General features: G+C 48.9%; 1 protein-coding gene across 1 annotated transcript in view; it reads right to left on the bottom strand.

The window, feature by feature from the left end:
* Positions 1-17,073, bottom strand: part of LOC104516307 (GATS-like protein 1) — a 29,709-nt gene extending 12,636 nt beyond the window's left edge. The window contains exon 1 of the mRNA XM_010160597.1: positions 16,968-17,073. Coding sequence (XP_010158899.1) covers positions 16,968-17,073 — 106 coding nt within the window. The remainder of the gene's footprint in view (positions 1-16,967) is intronic.
* Between the last annotated feature and the right edge of the window lie 696 nt (positions 17,074-17,769).

Below are 17,769 nucleotides of genomic sequence, written 5' to 3'. Positions count from 1 at the left end.
CAACCATCGGCACGCGGGGGGACACAGACTCCAGCTGTCGCTTCACCCACAGAAGCTGCGTGGAACCCCACCAGCAAGATGTGATCACCCTGACGGCCCGGGCACAGGACTCATCTCATGGGTGATTTTGCCCGGCAGTGCCACGCTACGTACCAGTTGCTGGCGGGCTGCAATAGCCCATGGTACTGCTCTCCATGGGCACAGCAGTTTCTCTCAGCCGAAATTCTCCCCACTGCATGACAGCTGCAGTGCCACCAAGCAGAGATGCTCTGCCGGACACAGCTCCTCCAAGGGAGATGCTAAACAAACGCCAAGCCCTGTTCAAACCAAACCCAACAAACACGTGTCGAGTAAGGTTTAGGGCATGGGTTAAACTGCTTATTCACAGCCCGGGTGATTTAAAAGGCCAGAGGTCTGTCTGTAGCCTCACTGGCCCGTGTGGCAGGTACAGTTGCAGCAAAGCAGCCTCGGTGGCACACATCATCCTGGGATGCGGGACGGTGAGTATCATATCGGCCATAATTGGCTTCTCAGCTCAAATAATCAATACCATTTCCAGTGAGGACAACAAACGTTGGCTGAAACCCAAATAAGGATTGAATTGCTGCTGCTGGAGCACTACAAAATGTTGTAAGCACTGTGAGCTGGTGCTCCACATGGCACTCAAAGCACCCTGAGTGGCCACTGTGGCTACAGAAAAAATCTCCTGGTTTGCAGCCCTGACCAAAGAGCTGGCCTGAAGGTGTGGGTCTGCACGACAGTGGGAAAACAGCAACATTTTCTGCCCCCATTTGCTGTCCTGGGGACCCTTCAGCCTCAGTCAATCTGTATGGCTGGAGCAAAGCATGGGGAGAGAGGAGTCCTGCTCTGGATGGGGCTGGAAAACATGCAAGATACCCTGAGGAAGTGCAACACCACCAGAATGTTTTTCCCCTTTCTGTACCTCATTTAAATGCGTTCAAATTTTTCATAAAATGGTTACAGCTAATGGGGGGATAATGAGAAAATGCACAATTCCATAGCAGAACTGCACCTCACCTGCTCACACTGATATCTGAAGCAGGGCACTGCCAGCCAGAGACTTATTCCAAAAGGAGGGAGCTGTTTTCCATGGACCTTGTTCCAGCTTAACGGCAATCAAATACCCACTTGAGGACACCGATTAGTTTTCAAGTGAAACTGTAGGTATCTGATAGATTTATTGTAGTGCCTGGAGAGAAATGAAGGCATTCAGCTGGTTGGTTTCTTCGGTGTGCTACGTTGAATCATCTCCTAAGCACTTATCTTCACTCAGTACACAAATATTTTGCATTACAGCAGAGTAGCCTGGGAGATGTGCTACTCCTTGATTTGTTCTGGTACTCTGAATGAACCAACTGCTGATTCAGTTCATCACTGTAGGACTTATGTTTGCAGTGACGGCTAACTCCAAATGTTAAAAAATAATCAAAATAAAAATACTGTGGATTTTTTTTTGACCAGCCTTCTGGCTTTAGATCCCTTACAGTGTACTTATTTCACCTTTTATAGCCTCCCTCTGCAAAAATGACAGCTAGACTCTTGCTTGTATTAAAAAGATAAAGAAAAAGGCTCCCGCAATAGCAGGACTCCAGTGGTCAGGCATGAAAAATAAAAGTGCTGCCAACTGCAAAATTCATGATGAACTGCGAGAGCTGTCGCCAATGCCTCTATGTGGCAGCACGGTTTATGTATATATATTTTTAATAGGATTTTTATGTTTATTAAAGGGTTCTCTTCCCACTGCCCAGTGGAAGCTTTTCATTGCTCTGCAGTTTTAAAATCCCATCTTATAACGAAGTGAGGGATTATCTCAGGTCGTAAAGCCTGATCCAAAGCCCAGGCATCTTTCCGACTTCTCTGTCAGCTTTATCAGGGAGCCACTGAGCAGGGCTGGAGGGGAGGCTGGGGGGCTGCGGGGCTGCTAAGAGTGTGCAATGGCAGGCCCATGGGGAGGTGGGATGCCCCAGGCAGGTTTCCAGCACCCGCTGGTGTGGTTTCCCTGATGGCTAACACAGTACATGTGTTTGAACTGGGTGTCTCTGCTCAGAAAACTTTTTAGGAATTCTTTTATCCTTGAGGGCACCATGGAAACAGGCCACATGAGCTCAAAGTCTTGTGGGGAGAAGAGTGGGAGGAGGATAACCACCTGAGCTTCATCTCTTTTGCAAAATTAGACTGAGTAAACATTCCTGTAACATTAGGAAATGGAGCACTGTTTCTCTGTTCAGAAAGCTGTGTGAAAGGGGACAAAGCAGCGTAAAGATGTCATCGATCTGTTTCTAGACTGTGCTAAAATCCAGGAAGAGCTCGGAAGCTGGTCCAGTGCCCACCTTTGTGTGTCCCGGTGCTCCCTTCTCCGGAAGCACGAGGGTTATTCCTGCAGGATGCCCTGTTTCTTGCTTTGCTCTGCCACAAGGACAAGCCAAAGAGACCCACCACTGTGCTTCCCCCTTGGGGCAGGGGGACCCCACCAGGGCAGCAACAACGCCTTGGGTACGTTACATGCGTATCGTAACCTTCCAGAGAATACAAACATCCTTTCTTTTCTCAAGGAGCCCCACAGGCAGTTTGCAGCGGGGCGCGAGATACTGCCGGGCAGAAAGTCCTTGGTGTCGGTTTGATTCCAGTGCCACGGAGCACTCCCACACCAAGGGACTTATCTAAGCACAATAGCCGGGTGAGATGAAAGCACACTGCTTGGCTTTGCGTTGGGAAACATGATGATTAGGTCCAAAAAGTTAATGCTTTCGTGCACAAGAGAAGGAAGATAATCCCACAGCTCTGATTCAGCTGAAATCATCTCACATGCCAACGAGCTGGAGCTTGTCCTGGGAAGAGGTTGGTGCGCACAGAACCAAGCGGCTTCTACAATTTTTTCCATTTATGCTAATGGTTTGGTCAGCAGCCACCCTCTTCGGAGGGCAACACCGGAGGTGACGGGTGCCAGAGGCAGGCACAGAAGACATCCCTGCGAGCAGGAGCTGCGACACGAGGAGGGCAATGCCTCCAGCAAGACATCTCATCCAGTGGCACACCGGGTTTTTTGAAACCGCTGGTAGCTCCAAATGTTCCTTAGATACCCAGTGCTACCAGCAAATGGGTCAGCAGGTTTTTCCAGGATCACAGTGGACCATCAAACCTCAATTTTTGTCTCTTTTATTGCTCTTCTTTGTGCATCCCAAATTTGGTCCTGCTGGGATGCCCAGGCACCTCTGCGGTGCTGGATCCACAGCTGGGGAACCTCACCGTCCCTAATAACTGTGCGCTTCTGTGTTTTTGACATTTTCTCCTACCAGAGCATGCAAAACTGAATTTTTTATTCCAAACTCCCTCAACAGGGAAGCTGTGAAACCTGTCATCTCATTTTCCTATTTAGGTATTATCCCACTCACAAAACTGTCAAAAGAACATCGTTAGGTTCATAAACTCAAATGCTCTGCAGTGAGGAAATGACAGCTTGACATTTTATATATTTAACCTCAATGTTTATGTGCCTCAGTTTCCTATCTATAAAGAGGGCACAAAAATCCCATTTCTTCTAGATCGTGCTCTCAAGGAACAGCCAACCTGTTTAGCTTTAGAGGTTTATACACATCTCACAACTGAAGCATTTCACATTTAATGCAAAAATCAGCACTAGGCAGACAAGCAGCATAGCAAATTTCTGCCCAAAGAGGGAGTTTGGCAAAGATTTAAGTGTCTGAAAACAGGGTGAGAATGGAAGGAACTGGGAAGTTTTGCTCTGGCCTCTTTGAGCATCTTTCCTTCGTCACTGAGGGAGGAAGCTGTTGGTACTAGTGCTATTCTAGGGACCTTAAGGTAGGTTCGAAAGGCAAAGTCTCTCACTTGCCACTATCAAGACCACAGAAAAAGAAAACAAGAAGGAAGGAGGCAAGACAGCACTCCAAGGAAAAACAACACCCAAAGCTGTCGAAGTCTCCCTCCCTGAGCGCTGGGAGCTGGTGCTCATAGAGCACTCAGCATGGACTGGCTCCCCCAAATCCAGACCTCCTAGAAGTGCTCCCCAATGCAGCCATCTTCCCTCATTTCTCACATCGAATTTATCTTACACTAGTCTTTGTCTGCTGCTACAGATTTTCCTTCAATTACGGACTTTCCTTCAATTACGAATTAACTAAACCTAAAAGGCTATTTATGGGTTTACATTAGAATGGGCAAACGTACCCAATGCAATTTTCTCATGTTTTCCTGACAATTCAATTCAAACTCTCTCCAGTGTAATGACCAGTTTGGATTTCAAACTATTCATGTGAATAAGACAAATTACATACACAGGAAATTACATACGGTGACCCCATGTCCCATGTCCACAAACCAGGGACTCCTCCAAACCCTTTACTGGATGGGAATTATAAACACATTCATCCCACCTTTATTTTATAAAAATTGGGAGACTCAAAAACCTGCTTCCAAGAGCACTGAGGTCACCTGAGACATTTCTTCAGGCCCCACTGTCAAAGAATGAGAAACAGCTCGAACCAGAGACATCAAGTGATTTGATACCGAATTTTTCCAGCCACCTCAAGACTTACCGGAGACAGACTGTCTCAGCTCAGCCAGATCCACCCAAGCATCACTGGCCCCATAAACAATTTGCAGGGGCACTTGAGTATTTTGAATTTTCAAAACAGCTGGAAGCTTTTGACATAAAGTACCTACTTCTTCTCTCCAGTCCCATCCACTCTCCTGCATGACCCCCGTTTCTGCAGGCTCTACCATCAAGCAGCTCTCTAGCAAGGCCTATATAAAAAGTCTGTAGGGACGTGAGGGTACAGCGCTGCGCAGCTTCTCCCGTTACGTATCTGCACCAAGCAGAAAAGTCTTTCTGACAGCACCGGAGATGTCACACTCCAAGATGGAGAAGTCACCGTATTTTTACCTTCTACGGTACAGTTAGAAAAGACATCCCAGGCACAACGCCCATGCCCCGGGATGATGGAGGAGGACAGCTTGTTGCTGCTTCCTCCCTGCCTGCCTGGGAACACATGCATCCCCTTCTCAGCAGAGGCCAAAGGGATCCTCACCTCTGCTGGCATGGACACAGCCTACAAAGGCATTGAGGAATGAGATGAGGTAGATGAGGAGGGGTGGCACCTTCCTGGAAAGTTCACCAGCTAATCTGCTGAAAGCAGCAGAAGTGGCAATGTATTCCCACTAGTTCCAGAGCCTGGGAAGGAGTATGTGCTAATTACAATTACTCTTTCTGCTAAACACGTCCTCGACTGCGTTTGCAGAGAGCAGAGATGACGCCATGTGGCTGACTGATCTATTTACACCTCTGGAGTCCCCTGCTCATCCCCATCTCTGTTTCCCAATTAAGGGTGCAGACAGAAATTTGGGCTAATTCCAGCAATCAAATATGCCTGGCACACCACTGGGCCTGAATAGACAAACCAGTGACTCTTACCCACCGCAGGCTGCTCAGGATCTCTCTACTGCCTGAAAACAGGCAAGAGAGGAACCTGAAAAGCCCATTCCTGGGGAAGAGCTAAAATGAAGTGAATGCTGGTCCTGAAGCCTGTTGTGAATGCAAAAAACCAGAAAAAGCCAGGTTAAAACTGTCTGCAGCTTTTTCTGACTTCAAGAATCAGGCTGTGCAGCCTGTGGGTCTCTGGTCTAGGCATGTTCCATCTTCCTGGGAGCAAAAGGGCAGACAGCCCGCAATGCACATGGAACACATCTGGTCCAACCCAATGCTGCTGCTTGGTGCAGGCTTGGTCAGAACTGGAGTGCTCCACAGCCCGGCAAAGCTCCGCAGCTCTGCAGAGCCCCACCAGCCACGAGCCCACAGCCCCCATCGTAACAAAGGTACCGTATGTTTGCAAAGACATCTCCTGCACCTGTAGAAGGCGTAGCTGAGAGTTTGTAAATGATGTAATTCAAAGGTAACTATGGCACTGCATATAGGGAATAGAAAGTTTCCAGAAGATGTGCCTTTGCTGAGGATATCAGCACCTCGGGGCTTTTGCTGGCTCCCCAGCTGGTCCTGGTCACTGAAACACCCAAAACTGCAAGAGTGATTTTAACACTTTGCTCTTTTTTGCAGGCATGGGGCTACATTTCTGCCATGTGCTCGGCATACAGATGTAGAAATCAGAGCCAGGATTAAAGAGCAGCTGACCACCAACGTGGTGAAGAGAAAATGCAGCAAAGTTCTCCCTCTGCACTCTGCCTTGCTGGCTTTGACCTGAACGGTCTAGATGTCAACAGACGCCTTTCCAAGTTGGAAAGGCAGGTCCCTTCCTCCCTGCAGCACCCAGGGCCTGTGGAAAAGGTGCCTGCACCCAGTTACAGCGGGAGCTGCCTACGGCAGAGTCCCCCAAGCAGAACACAGCTCGCTTGTACAGCCATGCTCCTGGATTTGGTGACTATCCAAATCGCCACTGAACAGCAAGCAAATATTTGCACAAGTTCATGGAAGCTTTTTATGCAAGAAAGGAGCAATGATATTTAAAAAGACGAATACAGCATACTGCAGGTAAGAAGATTTTTGGTGCTGGGGAGCCTACATAACGTGAACTAAGAAAAAGTAGTGAAATATGTTTCTTCTGATTCCCATTGCTTATTTATCTTTAAAGTATGAGGGAATTAGAGTATATATCAACTACATGTTGGAAAACATGAAGCTGTTTGCTGATTTCCCACATCACTTTAGCACTGGTGTTTCCTGGACCAGCTAGTTCTCAAGATGAACACTCTTCTGGCTGCAGCAACAGCCCCTCTCTTTCTTCCAGAAATTTTTTTACTCCTTGCCCAGCTGGCTGCTGGCTCAGGGGTAAGCAGAGCTGCAGGCTGTTTCACAGGTGCCCCATTCCTGCCAGACAGAGATCCCCTGACTGCAGGGATGTTGGGGCAGCAGCAAGGGTTGCAGCGTGGCAGATGGATGCTGTGGGTCCAGCACAGTGGTCTGGCCTCAGCAGGTATGGCTCACCCACCTTACTCTGCCACCAGCCTGTGAGGTGACCTTGAGCATATGACATCCTCTTCCCTACCTGTGTTCCCCTTCCACATGAAGTATTTGGATGCTAAAGTCCTTCTCTCCTGCAATACATATGTGAAATATTGGCAGCACAGCACACTGTGGTTCCTGGGTGTTAGAGTAAGAGCACCAAAAATAAGCTGAGGAGAAGTGACCTGGCCACCCGTCCTGGTGCACTTAAAGGAAGCAGCTCCCTTTTATTTTTCTCCTGGTATTTTCATTTCATGCAGTTCTCCCTGCAGACCTGTGTCTGCAGCCCCGTGGCACTCGGAGCCACCCCCAGCAGTGCCTGTGACACCAAGGTGCGGGGTCTCTGTGCCTCCTCTTTGACTCTGAAGTAGGAAAAACAGCAACAGCTGCAGGAATCCAAGCAGTTGCTTTTTTCTCCCTCCATTAGGCTCCAACCTACAACCAAAACAAGTGATTCCTTTGGTCTGCATCTGGAGAGCAGCTGGATCCCCTTGCATTAATGAAAGGGCAGGCTTTCCCAGGGGGGGAAAGAATGTGTTTGTAATGCAAGCTCCCTTTGCAGGAGAGATCTTCAGCCATGTGAAGCACAATATATTTCTTTTAAAATCAGCAAATATTCCTCCCAATCTCAGCTTCCCCATCTTCAAGCAAAGAATTAGCACCCCTAAGTCAACTTTACGGAGAGCTGAACTCCACAGCCCTCAAGAGCAGCACTGCAGGCAGAGGCCAGAAATATTGCCTGGAGCCTCTGCTTGTCCCACCCCAACCAACGATACACCTCAGCCATGACATGTCCTGCTGCACATCTACCAGACCTGCTGCAGCCCAAGCTGCTTCACCAGAGACACCAGCACAGATCCCGAAGAGCCACGCAAACTCGTGCCCAACTGCCTCCCTTCCCTGGCTCAGAATTAGTACCTGATGGGTGTACGCACAGGGCTTTGCAGGGATTCTGCTGCTATGACTGTTTTTCCCTGGCCTCCTGGAAGCCCCCATGCCAACTGTGATCCTCAGCCTGAGCCTGAAATGAAGGTTGTGGCAGGAAGAAAAGCCCAGAAAGCTGTGTTACTGGCAGGTGCAAGAGATCGATGTTCCTGGAAGCTCTGCTGTGGTGCCACGTCCTGCCACCACCTGAAACACAGCGTCTCGCGCGCATCCCAGGTCACAGAGCCACAGACGTGGCCAAGGCAAGAAAGTGAATGAGAAAGGCCATTTTTAACATTCAAGTTCCGAAATACAGTGGTGCTAAACCTTTACATGAAAATGTCCAGCTCTCCAAGTTTTGAAATGCCCCTCTCCCCTTGTTCCAGTTAAAAGACATAGAGTAGAAGAGATCTTCCTTGGAGATGTTCTGGATACACACAGAGTCAGACCAGAGGCAGTTCTGACAGTGTCCAATGACAGACGATCACACTGGCCCATTTTTTGGGCGTTCCCGTCTCACTCTCAGACTCCAGAATGGATCCAAAGCACCGCCCAAACAATTACGTCAGTTTAAAAGGGACTTTCCGGGCAGTCCAGATATATCTGCATGTTTGTGGGCAAACCAGAGAGAAACCTGGGAGTGCCGGCTACCCACCCTACCATTGCGAGGATGATACCCCTTCTCCACTTGTCAGCCGAGCCCATCACCACAAAATCCAAAGACTCTTCCCAGCTGCCAGCCATGCAGCGCCGCTGAGCTCTGCTCTCTCCCATCTCCTGCCAGTGCCAGGCACGCAGGTGACAAGCGATGGTAGAAGGACTCACAGCAGCTCAGTTTCCAGTTTGTGAGATTCTTTCCATCTGCCGAAGGGATGGGGTTTAGCAGTCCAGGACTGCAAATGGTGCAAACATCCCCCCCACACCTGGTTACACACACACGCCTATCGTTTTTCAAAACCTGCTTATGATTCAAGGGTAGACAACTGCTGCTCATTTCTACTTACACACACACACGGAGCGGAGACAAGGCTGCTCCCAGAAATGGGATGCAAAGCTCATTCTGTGCTGTATTCACCGACACGGCTGTCCCGGAGGGGTGCACCCCACAAGCACCGGGCTGTGTGCTCCCCTCTGCCCACTGCCCTGCTCCCTGCCCAGAGCTGTGGGACCAACCTTGCCCTCTGCCCCAGACAGCACCCACTGGTTTTATTTAAAAGATACAAGAGCGAGTCCTCCAGGTAAACGGAACCTGCGCAAGCTGGGGAGAGAACTGAATGCAGATGAGTTTATTTTTGCATAGCCTCCTACTACCAGAGCACCGGGAGTTGCTAACATTACATCATCCCAACACCCCCGCCCCCTCCACGATCAAACCCTGCAAAGGCACAACGTTTTCTGCTGATGGCTGCTGGAAGCAATAGCCATAGGAGAATTAACTCTTTGCTGTGCAGGACGCGTGCTGCATGCTCCAGTGGTGAGCAGCTAGCCAGCGCTGTGCTGTGGTTAGCTGTTACAGAAAGGGTTGTCTGAATCCTCACAGATGAGCAATGCCAGCAACCTCTGCCTCCAGGTATGTCCCTAACAGAACAACCATTTACCGAAGAGGACAAAGAGAGTTGCTTCTAAACGTAGGACAGGCAAGAGAAGCCACCTGATACCTCAAAGAACAGACTAACAGTTTTGGTAGAGGGCTGTGACTGAGCAGGGCTTTCATTGAATCACATAATGTTTTGGGTGGAAATTCCCCTTAAGGACCATTTCTTTCCAATCCCCCTGCCATGGGCAGGGACACCTTGCACTAGACCAGGTTGCTCCAAGCCTCATCCAGCCTGGCCTTGGACACTTCCAGGGATGGGGCATCCACAGCTTCTCTGGGCAACCTGTCCCAGTGCCTCCCCACCCTCTCCAGGAAGAATGTCTTCCTGATATCTAATCTAACCCTCCCCACTTTCAATTTAAACCTCTTACCCCTTGTCCTGTCACTCTGACCTTGTAAAAAGTCCCCCCCAGCTTCCTTGTAGCCCCCCCAGGCACTGGAAGGTGCTATAAGGTCTCCCCAGAGCCTTCTCTTCTCCAGGCTGAACACCCCCAACTCTCTCACCGTCTTCAATTCCCACCCACAGACTTCAATTACACAAGAAACGGGTATTGTTAGTGTCAATTTTCCTCAAGACCCACGTGGCCTGACGGAGCAGCCGCCGACCGAGACTCAGGCACAGGCATCTCGTCAAGAGCAACACAAAAGCTTTTCTTTGCAGGAAATTAAAAACAAGGAAACAAACACCAGCACTTGCGTAAGCCCCAGACTGGCTCAGACAGAAAATTACCACGAGACTGTTTGTGTTCCAGATCAATGGATCAGCTGCGACGCAGGGCAATTAGCACCTTGAAATTATTCAGCAAGCTGAGGGGTGGGAATTTTAGGGGAGGGTGGTGAGGGAAGGGTGAGAGCAAGCAGGAATAACAATAGATCTTTCTGGATATAAAAGTCAACGTTTGGCTCCGGCTGAGCCCAAGCTACGATATGAACATGGCTGTTGGATGCTTTTGCAAGCCGGCAAAAGGGGGACAAGAGGGAGCTGGAGGGGCTGCTGACACTGCATGCCGGGAATGCGTGTGTGGTATGAACACGGAAAGCAGAGCACGTTTCTTCTGGCTGGGACTGAAGATACCTACCCAGTTAAACCACAAGCCTATTTTCTGCTGTACCCAGCACTCCAAGCAAGGCAAAACTACCCTGAAGACAGACCCTCGCTGTGCTAGGTACGCGGAGGGGCACAAGGTGCAAACTGGTCAGAAGGCAAACACTTCAAGCAGGTATCAGCTCAGTTAGGGCTCTGCCCAGGTCTGCGACGAGGCTCAGGACCAGCCCCTTTCAGAGCAGCAAGCATCCTCACAGGGGCTGGGTGGTCCTTTCCAACCACGCTCCTTGGCAGCACACACACCAGAAACCTTTGTCGTTCTGGATGTTATGGAGATACTAGACTGATTATTCCTGCCCCTGTTAGAAGCAGGAAAATCTTGATATTTCCTATGTGCTGACGTAACGCTGACATACATGTAACAGGCTGTACTGCTGCTGTCAGAGGAGGAGGAGGGAGGGAAGAAGGGCTGCTTGTGGCTGGCTCCAGTGTAACCTCTTTCATGGCCCTTCTTTAAAAAAATTCAAATGTCTAAACTCACCCAGGACAAACAAGACATTTGCTCTGATGGGCCATGTTCCCCAACCCACTGGGACCAACAGGAATCACTCCCTCTCGCAGTGACCCATGGAAACACAACACACGTGGCCTTTGCTGTGGGACACAGGGACTTTCTCCTCCATTCCTGAATACCAAGCCACAAAAAAGTGAGATGCGAAAACCATGGATTAAAGCAACAACATGAGACAACCTTGCTCCTTTCCAAGAGATCTCCATGCTTCTACTATTAATCCAGGATGAAAAGAAAACCACCTCTGTCCAATCAGTTTTCTATTATCACGAATGTGGTTGTATCTAATCTGAACACGGGGAGGCCAAGGCAAGCCGAATGCAAAACTCTTGCAGCCACTGATGCTCTTAACACTTTGAAATCATGCTAATCTGATAAGGCACTGACGGAATTATGCAAGTAAACAAAGCCGGCTGATAAGGAGTATTAGAGATAGGGCACACCACGTATTTAGTGCTCGGTAGTGATGGCCAGCCCAGCTCCCCGCAGCACGGCAGCCAGCACAGGGAGCAACGTCAGCCTGCCCCAACCTCTGATGGCTGTAGCCCATGACAAGGAAAATTAAACCACAGGACATGAGCGCTGCTGCTCACAGCTAGATTTTCCTGAGCATTAACATCTGATCACAACACTTCCTTCGCCAGGATGCAGAGATGCAGGAGGAGGGCAGGCTCCAGGGATAAAGATGGCCAGGATATAAGGGTTAGCTGCAAACGAAGCAAACGGGAGGCAGCAGGTTTTTCTTTTTGCCTCTGCACAGTTGGTCGGCGTTCGGCAAAACCTGAGCCCTCTCTGCATTCCAGGTTGCTGGTAACACTTCAGCTTCACGCTTTGTGAAAACGATGCAGGAAGGCTGCAAACTGCACCGGCTTTGCTGGGAACTCACCTCCTATCTCCCTGCAGGGTCCTCCAGAAAAACAAACCTCGCAGTTGGTCTAAGGCCCAACTCTTAAATCAACTTTCTAATTTCGGGACAATTTTTCAAAAGCCTCTCCTCACCCTGGGAGACACAGAGCCCGATGCTGAGCAAGCACTGCTCTCAGCCCAGCAGCACTGGTGCTGCTCGGGGGCTCGGCACCTCAGGCTGCAAATCAAACCCCCAAAGCAGAGCTACCCCACAGACACTGCAAGGAAGTCCTGTCGCTACCTCCTTCACCTTACTCTCCTTATTCATCTAATGGAGACACGAACCCTGTCCTTTCAGGAATGCTGATGAGTGATTCATAGCTGCAAAGCATTTGGAAGGTAAAATGGTCTGGGTAATTATTACCCTGAGCAACAAAGAACAAGACAGTCCCAGAGTACACACTGCTAGATTACAACATCACGCTACAAGGCAGCACCCCAAATCTCCCAGCAATTCCCGTCTGAGGGATCCAGGCCCAATGCTCTATGTGGCAAGAGATGCTGTGGCATTTTCAACTCTACATCAGCATTTCATTCTATTATTATTATGGTAATTGCCAGTGGAAAAGAAGATATATTAACGGGTTGAGAAGGGGAAGAAAGGCTCCAGGAGGGGCTCACACTGACGGGATGAGGCAGGAATGGCTCTCCCACTGCTCCCCTTTCCTTATCATCTGCTGTCTGGAGCACGACGTAACGGGAGCAATGCACCCAGCAAGCCTTGTCCCCTTGGTGTGTAATACAGGATCTTTCCCTGGAGCAGGAAAGGCTGAACAGGGACAGACACCTCTCCCATTCCCACAATAATTGCAGGAATCTGAGATCCTTGAAAGCTTTTCCTCCTCCAGCAAATTTGGTTGAAACCAGCCAAGCTGAGAGACTCATTCGCTGCGTATGTGCAAATCTCAGTTTCTTAGAGACCGTTGGTGTCCCTGAGACAGCCAGGCTTCCGGGTAATCCAGCGCTAAGTACCACCGAAACAGCAGCATTAGTAGTAATTAAAAACGAGATGCTTTCCACACCAAGCTGTATACTTTGGAGGGAGCCAGTTCACCCAAAAAGAATTATGATAGCCCAGGATTTTACTTCATTTCCACTCCCTTAACCATGAGATCAATGCAGCCAGCCTTGGAAGAAATAGGCACAAAATTCACTTACACTGAGATGGGTCTGAAGCTAAAACGTATTTTTCCTCTATTTCTCCAGAACATTCAAGACAAATATGGAACAGGACTGACACAGGAAAGCAAACAGCATTTAGTCACCCACACAGACCTCTAACAAGCACTTTACTGCATAAGTGAAAATCCCCTGCAAAAGCAGTTTAGTTCAGGGGAAGGAAACCTTTAGGAGAGTGGTAGGAAAACTCCCTGTCCGCTCATTTGTGGGAAATTAGAGGTAAAACCAAAATATACGAGGGAAACCAGAATGGTTTAAGTGGGAAACCTCCAAACAGAGGAAGCAATTGGGCTGTGGTGGCCTGCTAGCACGTAAACATATAATGTGCTTGTGTGCATCTATATACATACTCCTATATATAACACACAAGCACGCCACCTTCCGCACACACAGCAATGCTCTCCCCTCCCGACCAGCCCCATTTTCAGTGAGCAGCAGCCCTGTAGGACAGCAATTTGTCTTCAGGCCACACATGTGAGCTGGCATCAAAAGCATTTGTCCCCTTTTTGACCCCAGCATGTTGGTTCATTCTATTTATGTATTTTTGATCTGTAACCCACAACAGAGGTTTTGGCACTGATGCTGGAAGGTCAGGGAGGGCCCACAGAAGAGCAAGTCCCAGGCATGGAGCCCTCGCAGAGCACGATCCGTCAGCTGCCTCCACCAGGAATTTGCTGTGTTCTGAATTCAAAGAATCTCTTTCAAAAACAAAAAAACCCACTCAGGCCTCCACACCATGGTATGCTGGCATCCCAGAGCTGGTGGAATAGCACAGGGAACATCCCACATTCAGACAGGGCAGCCAACCTACAGAGACACCTGGCCACGAGAACTGCGAGAAGGTCCTGGGGAGAGGGAAGGGATGGGGTGAGATGGTAAACACAGATTCCTGCCGGAGCAGAAATGCCCTCTGAGAACAAACTCTACTCTTGCCCAGCATTAACAGTGTTGTGGGGCAGCTGGTTCATCAGCACTGCCTGGGGCAGGAGAAAGTGCCTGCAGGGCTGATGGGGGCTAAGAACCATTCCCTGGATTTCCTTCTCCCACCAAGGACTATAAAAGACATTTCATTACGTATATGCTACTTCCACTAGGTGCCAGTGAATATCCCCAGGCCATTTCTGGCACTGTCTTGTTGAAGGATTCAATAAGAGTCCAGGACATGTGCCAAAAAGGACAGCAGGTTCATCCAGGAGGATGACTTTGGTCCTGAGCCCCTGTGAAACAGTCAGGTAAGGCTGAGGAACAGGAGATGACTACACGAGAAAGTGTCAACTATATCAACAGTGCGGGGAAAAACACGCCAGCGTGAGGCTACCAAATGCACATGTTCTCTTCATGAGTTCCCAAGCCAACTCCTCCGTATACACGTTAGATGTCCTAGGAGAAGACACTGGGTGGGAGGAGGGGAGCCAGAACAAGCTACAAGGCCAAGTTTTCCAATGACAGCAGACCACAAATCTTGAAGGGATTGCACTTAGGAGATACCAGCAGTCCTACTTCTAAAGTCCTAATTCCAACGTTATTCTTCTAATTCTGAAGAAGGTCTAGAAAAGAAGGTGAATACAGGGAGTCGGAGTTTCCCCTTGCACGAGGCAGGCATGTATTTAAAGAAGCATAAAGAACATGAGGAAACCCTTCTTCCCTGTGAGGGTGACAGAGCACTGAACAGGCTGCCCAGGGGGGTGGTTGTGTCTCCTTCCCTGGAGACTTTCCAAAGCCCCTGGACTTGTTCCTGTGTGATCTACTCCAGGGGATCCTGCTCTGGCAGGGGGGTTGGACTAGATGATCTCTAGAGATCCCTTCCAACCCCTTCCACCCTGTGAATCTGTGAAAGGAATGGCAGAGAGGAGTTGGGTTGTATATTCCCTGCTGGAGACAAACCACAGCATCCTGTTTTTAAGTCCTCAAGTTTAAAAAAATCCCCCAAACTTGACAGTTCATGCCCATTGATCCCACAAGAGAGTACCAGGGGATTTTATCATTACAAGTGCTTTATGGATCACACCTCCTGCAGCTTCATGTCCCACAGGGGGGCCAGCCTTTCCTCGGAAGGGGCAATCCTCACAGGATTAGAGCATTTCATGGACTAAGCACACACTCCTGCTGCCTCCCCACCCTCTCAAAACACACTATTTGTTGAACGGGCACAAGTGACGATACAAGAAATACATACGATGGTGATTTTCCCTGGGTGGATAATAGCATCGTCTCTGCTCTGGAGGACCACCTCCGGGCTGTGCCGGGTATCAGCAACGAGGTGCTCCCCTGGCCACGGCGGGTGCATCGTCACCATTCTTCCACTCACATTCTGGCAAGTGAATTTTCTGTTTAATAAACTTTCCTGCAGTTTGTGTTTCTCTGTAACCCTGCGGTAGTAGTCATGGTGACAAAAATGGGGTCCTTGGCAACACACCAATGATGCTGCAAATCTACGATGACTAATCCTAAAAGCCTAATTTGTAGAACTCATTTAAATGCTTAAAGATATGCAGGTCACCGCAGGGGTCGATTTAATGGCTATGGCATATCTGGTGGTGAAGCAGTTGTTACAGGAGGAGGAGCCAGGGCATCTTCTGGTCATAAAATTAAGCGTGTTTTTAATACAAGATGTAGACTAAAGAGATTAAAAGGAAAGCACAATTTAAACATAGGCACAATAACAAACCCAGCTGATTTCCAGTCAAAGAGCTGGTCAAAGCTTCCAGATGAAATGCTGTTTTAAATAACAATCCCACACAACAATATCGCTGATACAGTATCGCCTGGTTTATTTGTGCCTATTCAGAAGGTAATGAATGCTCTTCTCAACACATCTTGCCCATAAGTGTGCAAAACCACGGTGCAGCACAGCCAATTCCCCAAATTGGCCCCATTAAGGGCACACAGAGGATGCAGACAGGGAACCTTCCAGCACAATGGTTTCCAGCCTCACCAGGACGGGTGATGGGCTGAGTGCCTGCCCCATGCTGCCTTCCCTTGGGAATCTCCTACGGGGAGCACGCGCAGGACAGGCTAACATGCAGGCTGCCGTTACCTATTCAATGTTTCAGACTTCCAGCTCTTTGCTAGCACTAAAAAATTCATGGCCACATCTCCAGCGAAGATGCTGATGACGTCACTGAGGGACGAGCGCCAAAGTAAGTGCATTGCTGTAACAGCTCAGCTGGACCGACGAGGCAGCGCTAAGCCACTGGCTCTTTTTTCCACAGCTTTTGCGTTTCTCCTCTCCAACCGTCTGCCACCTGGCATTTAACACACACAGGCACAAGGAAATGGAGAGTGGCTTCTGCTGACACACATCAGCAAAACCCCCTCTGCACAGGCTCTCTCTCCCTCTATACAAATAAAGCAATCAGCACTGCAGACAATGTCTTACCCCACAGAAAGCAAATCACGCTGGCCTGAGACTGTAGAATCCTATCTTTATCCCATCATGCCAAACAATTATCATTCACCTAATTTGTTGTGATTTTGGGTAAGCATTCACATCACTCTATTCAGCAACTACAAAACAAGCATCAACATACAACCAGGTTAAGCCATTTGATCACACAGGGATATGATTTCCACGTACTGATCCACTGCCTGAGCCCACTGCCCTTCCTACACAGGCATCTTCTAGGAGAAAGACTTCTTCCATCTGACCAGGAGCTGGGACATGAAGCACATTCACGTGGCAGAAAGTAGGCAGCTGTAGTTAAAAGCAAGCAGACAAAAACCGCTTGTTTGGTAAAATCCTAGTTCTACTTACTTATCAGGATTTCCCCCTCCTTAAAACTGGATACAACACAACTGCACTTGCCATTGTGGCTGACACAGAGCCAACTCCAGTGCAAAGCACCCTTGGCTCCCTGCATTAGTTTGTCAACGTTTCTGTTCCTGCAGAGGAAATTGAGTGTAACCAGGAGTTATCTGCACTTATACTTCGTTATATTGCTGTAATAAAGCAACAACAAGAATTACGATGAGTAATAATGACTTACACTGCACCTTCAATAGCAAAATGTGCCACACCACGTACGTAATGTTTGCTTGGATGCAACCAAGACACTTCTTGGGTAAATTCATGCAAAACAAAGGCTCTGTAAGTCTTGAAGACAGACTCAACTTTTGCTCTTTTGAAAAACAAAGCCCCTTGCAGATCCCAGTGGGGACTGAACTCAGTGATCCCGGAGAGGTTGGACAGTCAGACACGATCTCTGGTCACCTAAAACAGCACCTGCGACTCTTGCAATGGGGCATTAGTCCCCATGGCCACAGTGATGCCATGGCTCATGAACAGGATGCATCTACTAGAGTAAGAAACCTGAATATAGACTTATGCCATTCCTACTGACATTCCGGTCTCGGTGCTTGGGCACAGAACAGCACAATGACTGTTTTCAGTGATGAGGAACAGAAACAGCAATGCTATACACCAATTACAGCAGAAGAGGGGAGTCCAAACCCTGCTTTCTGAATCCCTATGTATATGTGATCCAACTGAAGTTGCTTTACCCACGGCTCAGTTTCACCACTGGTGATAACAGGTCTAAGTCACCCTCTCCCAGTAC

Source organism: Eurypyga helias, unplaced genomic scaffold (genome assembly GCF_000690775.1).
Source record: "Eurypyga helias isolate BGI_N326 unplaced genomic scaffold, ASM69077v1 scaffold3791, whole genome shotgun sequence".
Taxonomy (NCBI): domain Eukaryota; kingdom Metazoa; phylum Chordata; class Aves; order Eurypygiformes; family Eurypygidae; genus Eurypyga; species Eurypyga helias.
The sequence above is the reverse complement of the archived record's forward strand: the minus strand, read 5'-3'. Positions and strand labels throughout refer to the sequence as shown.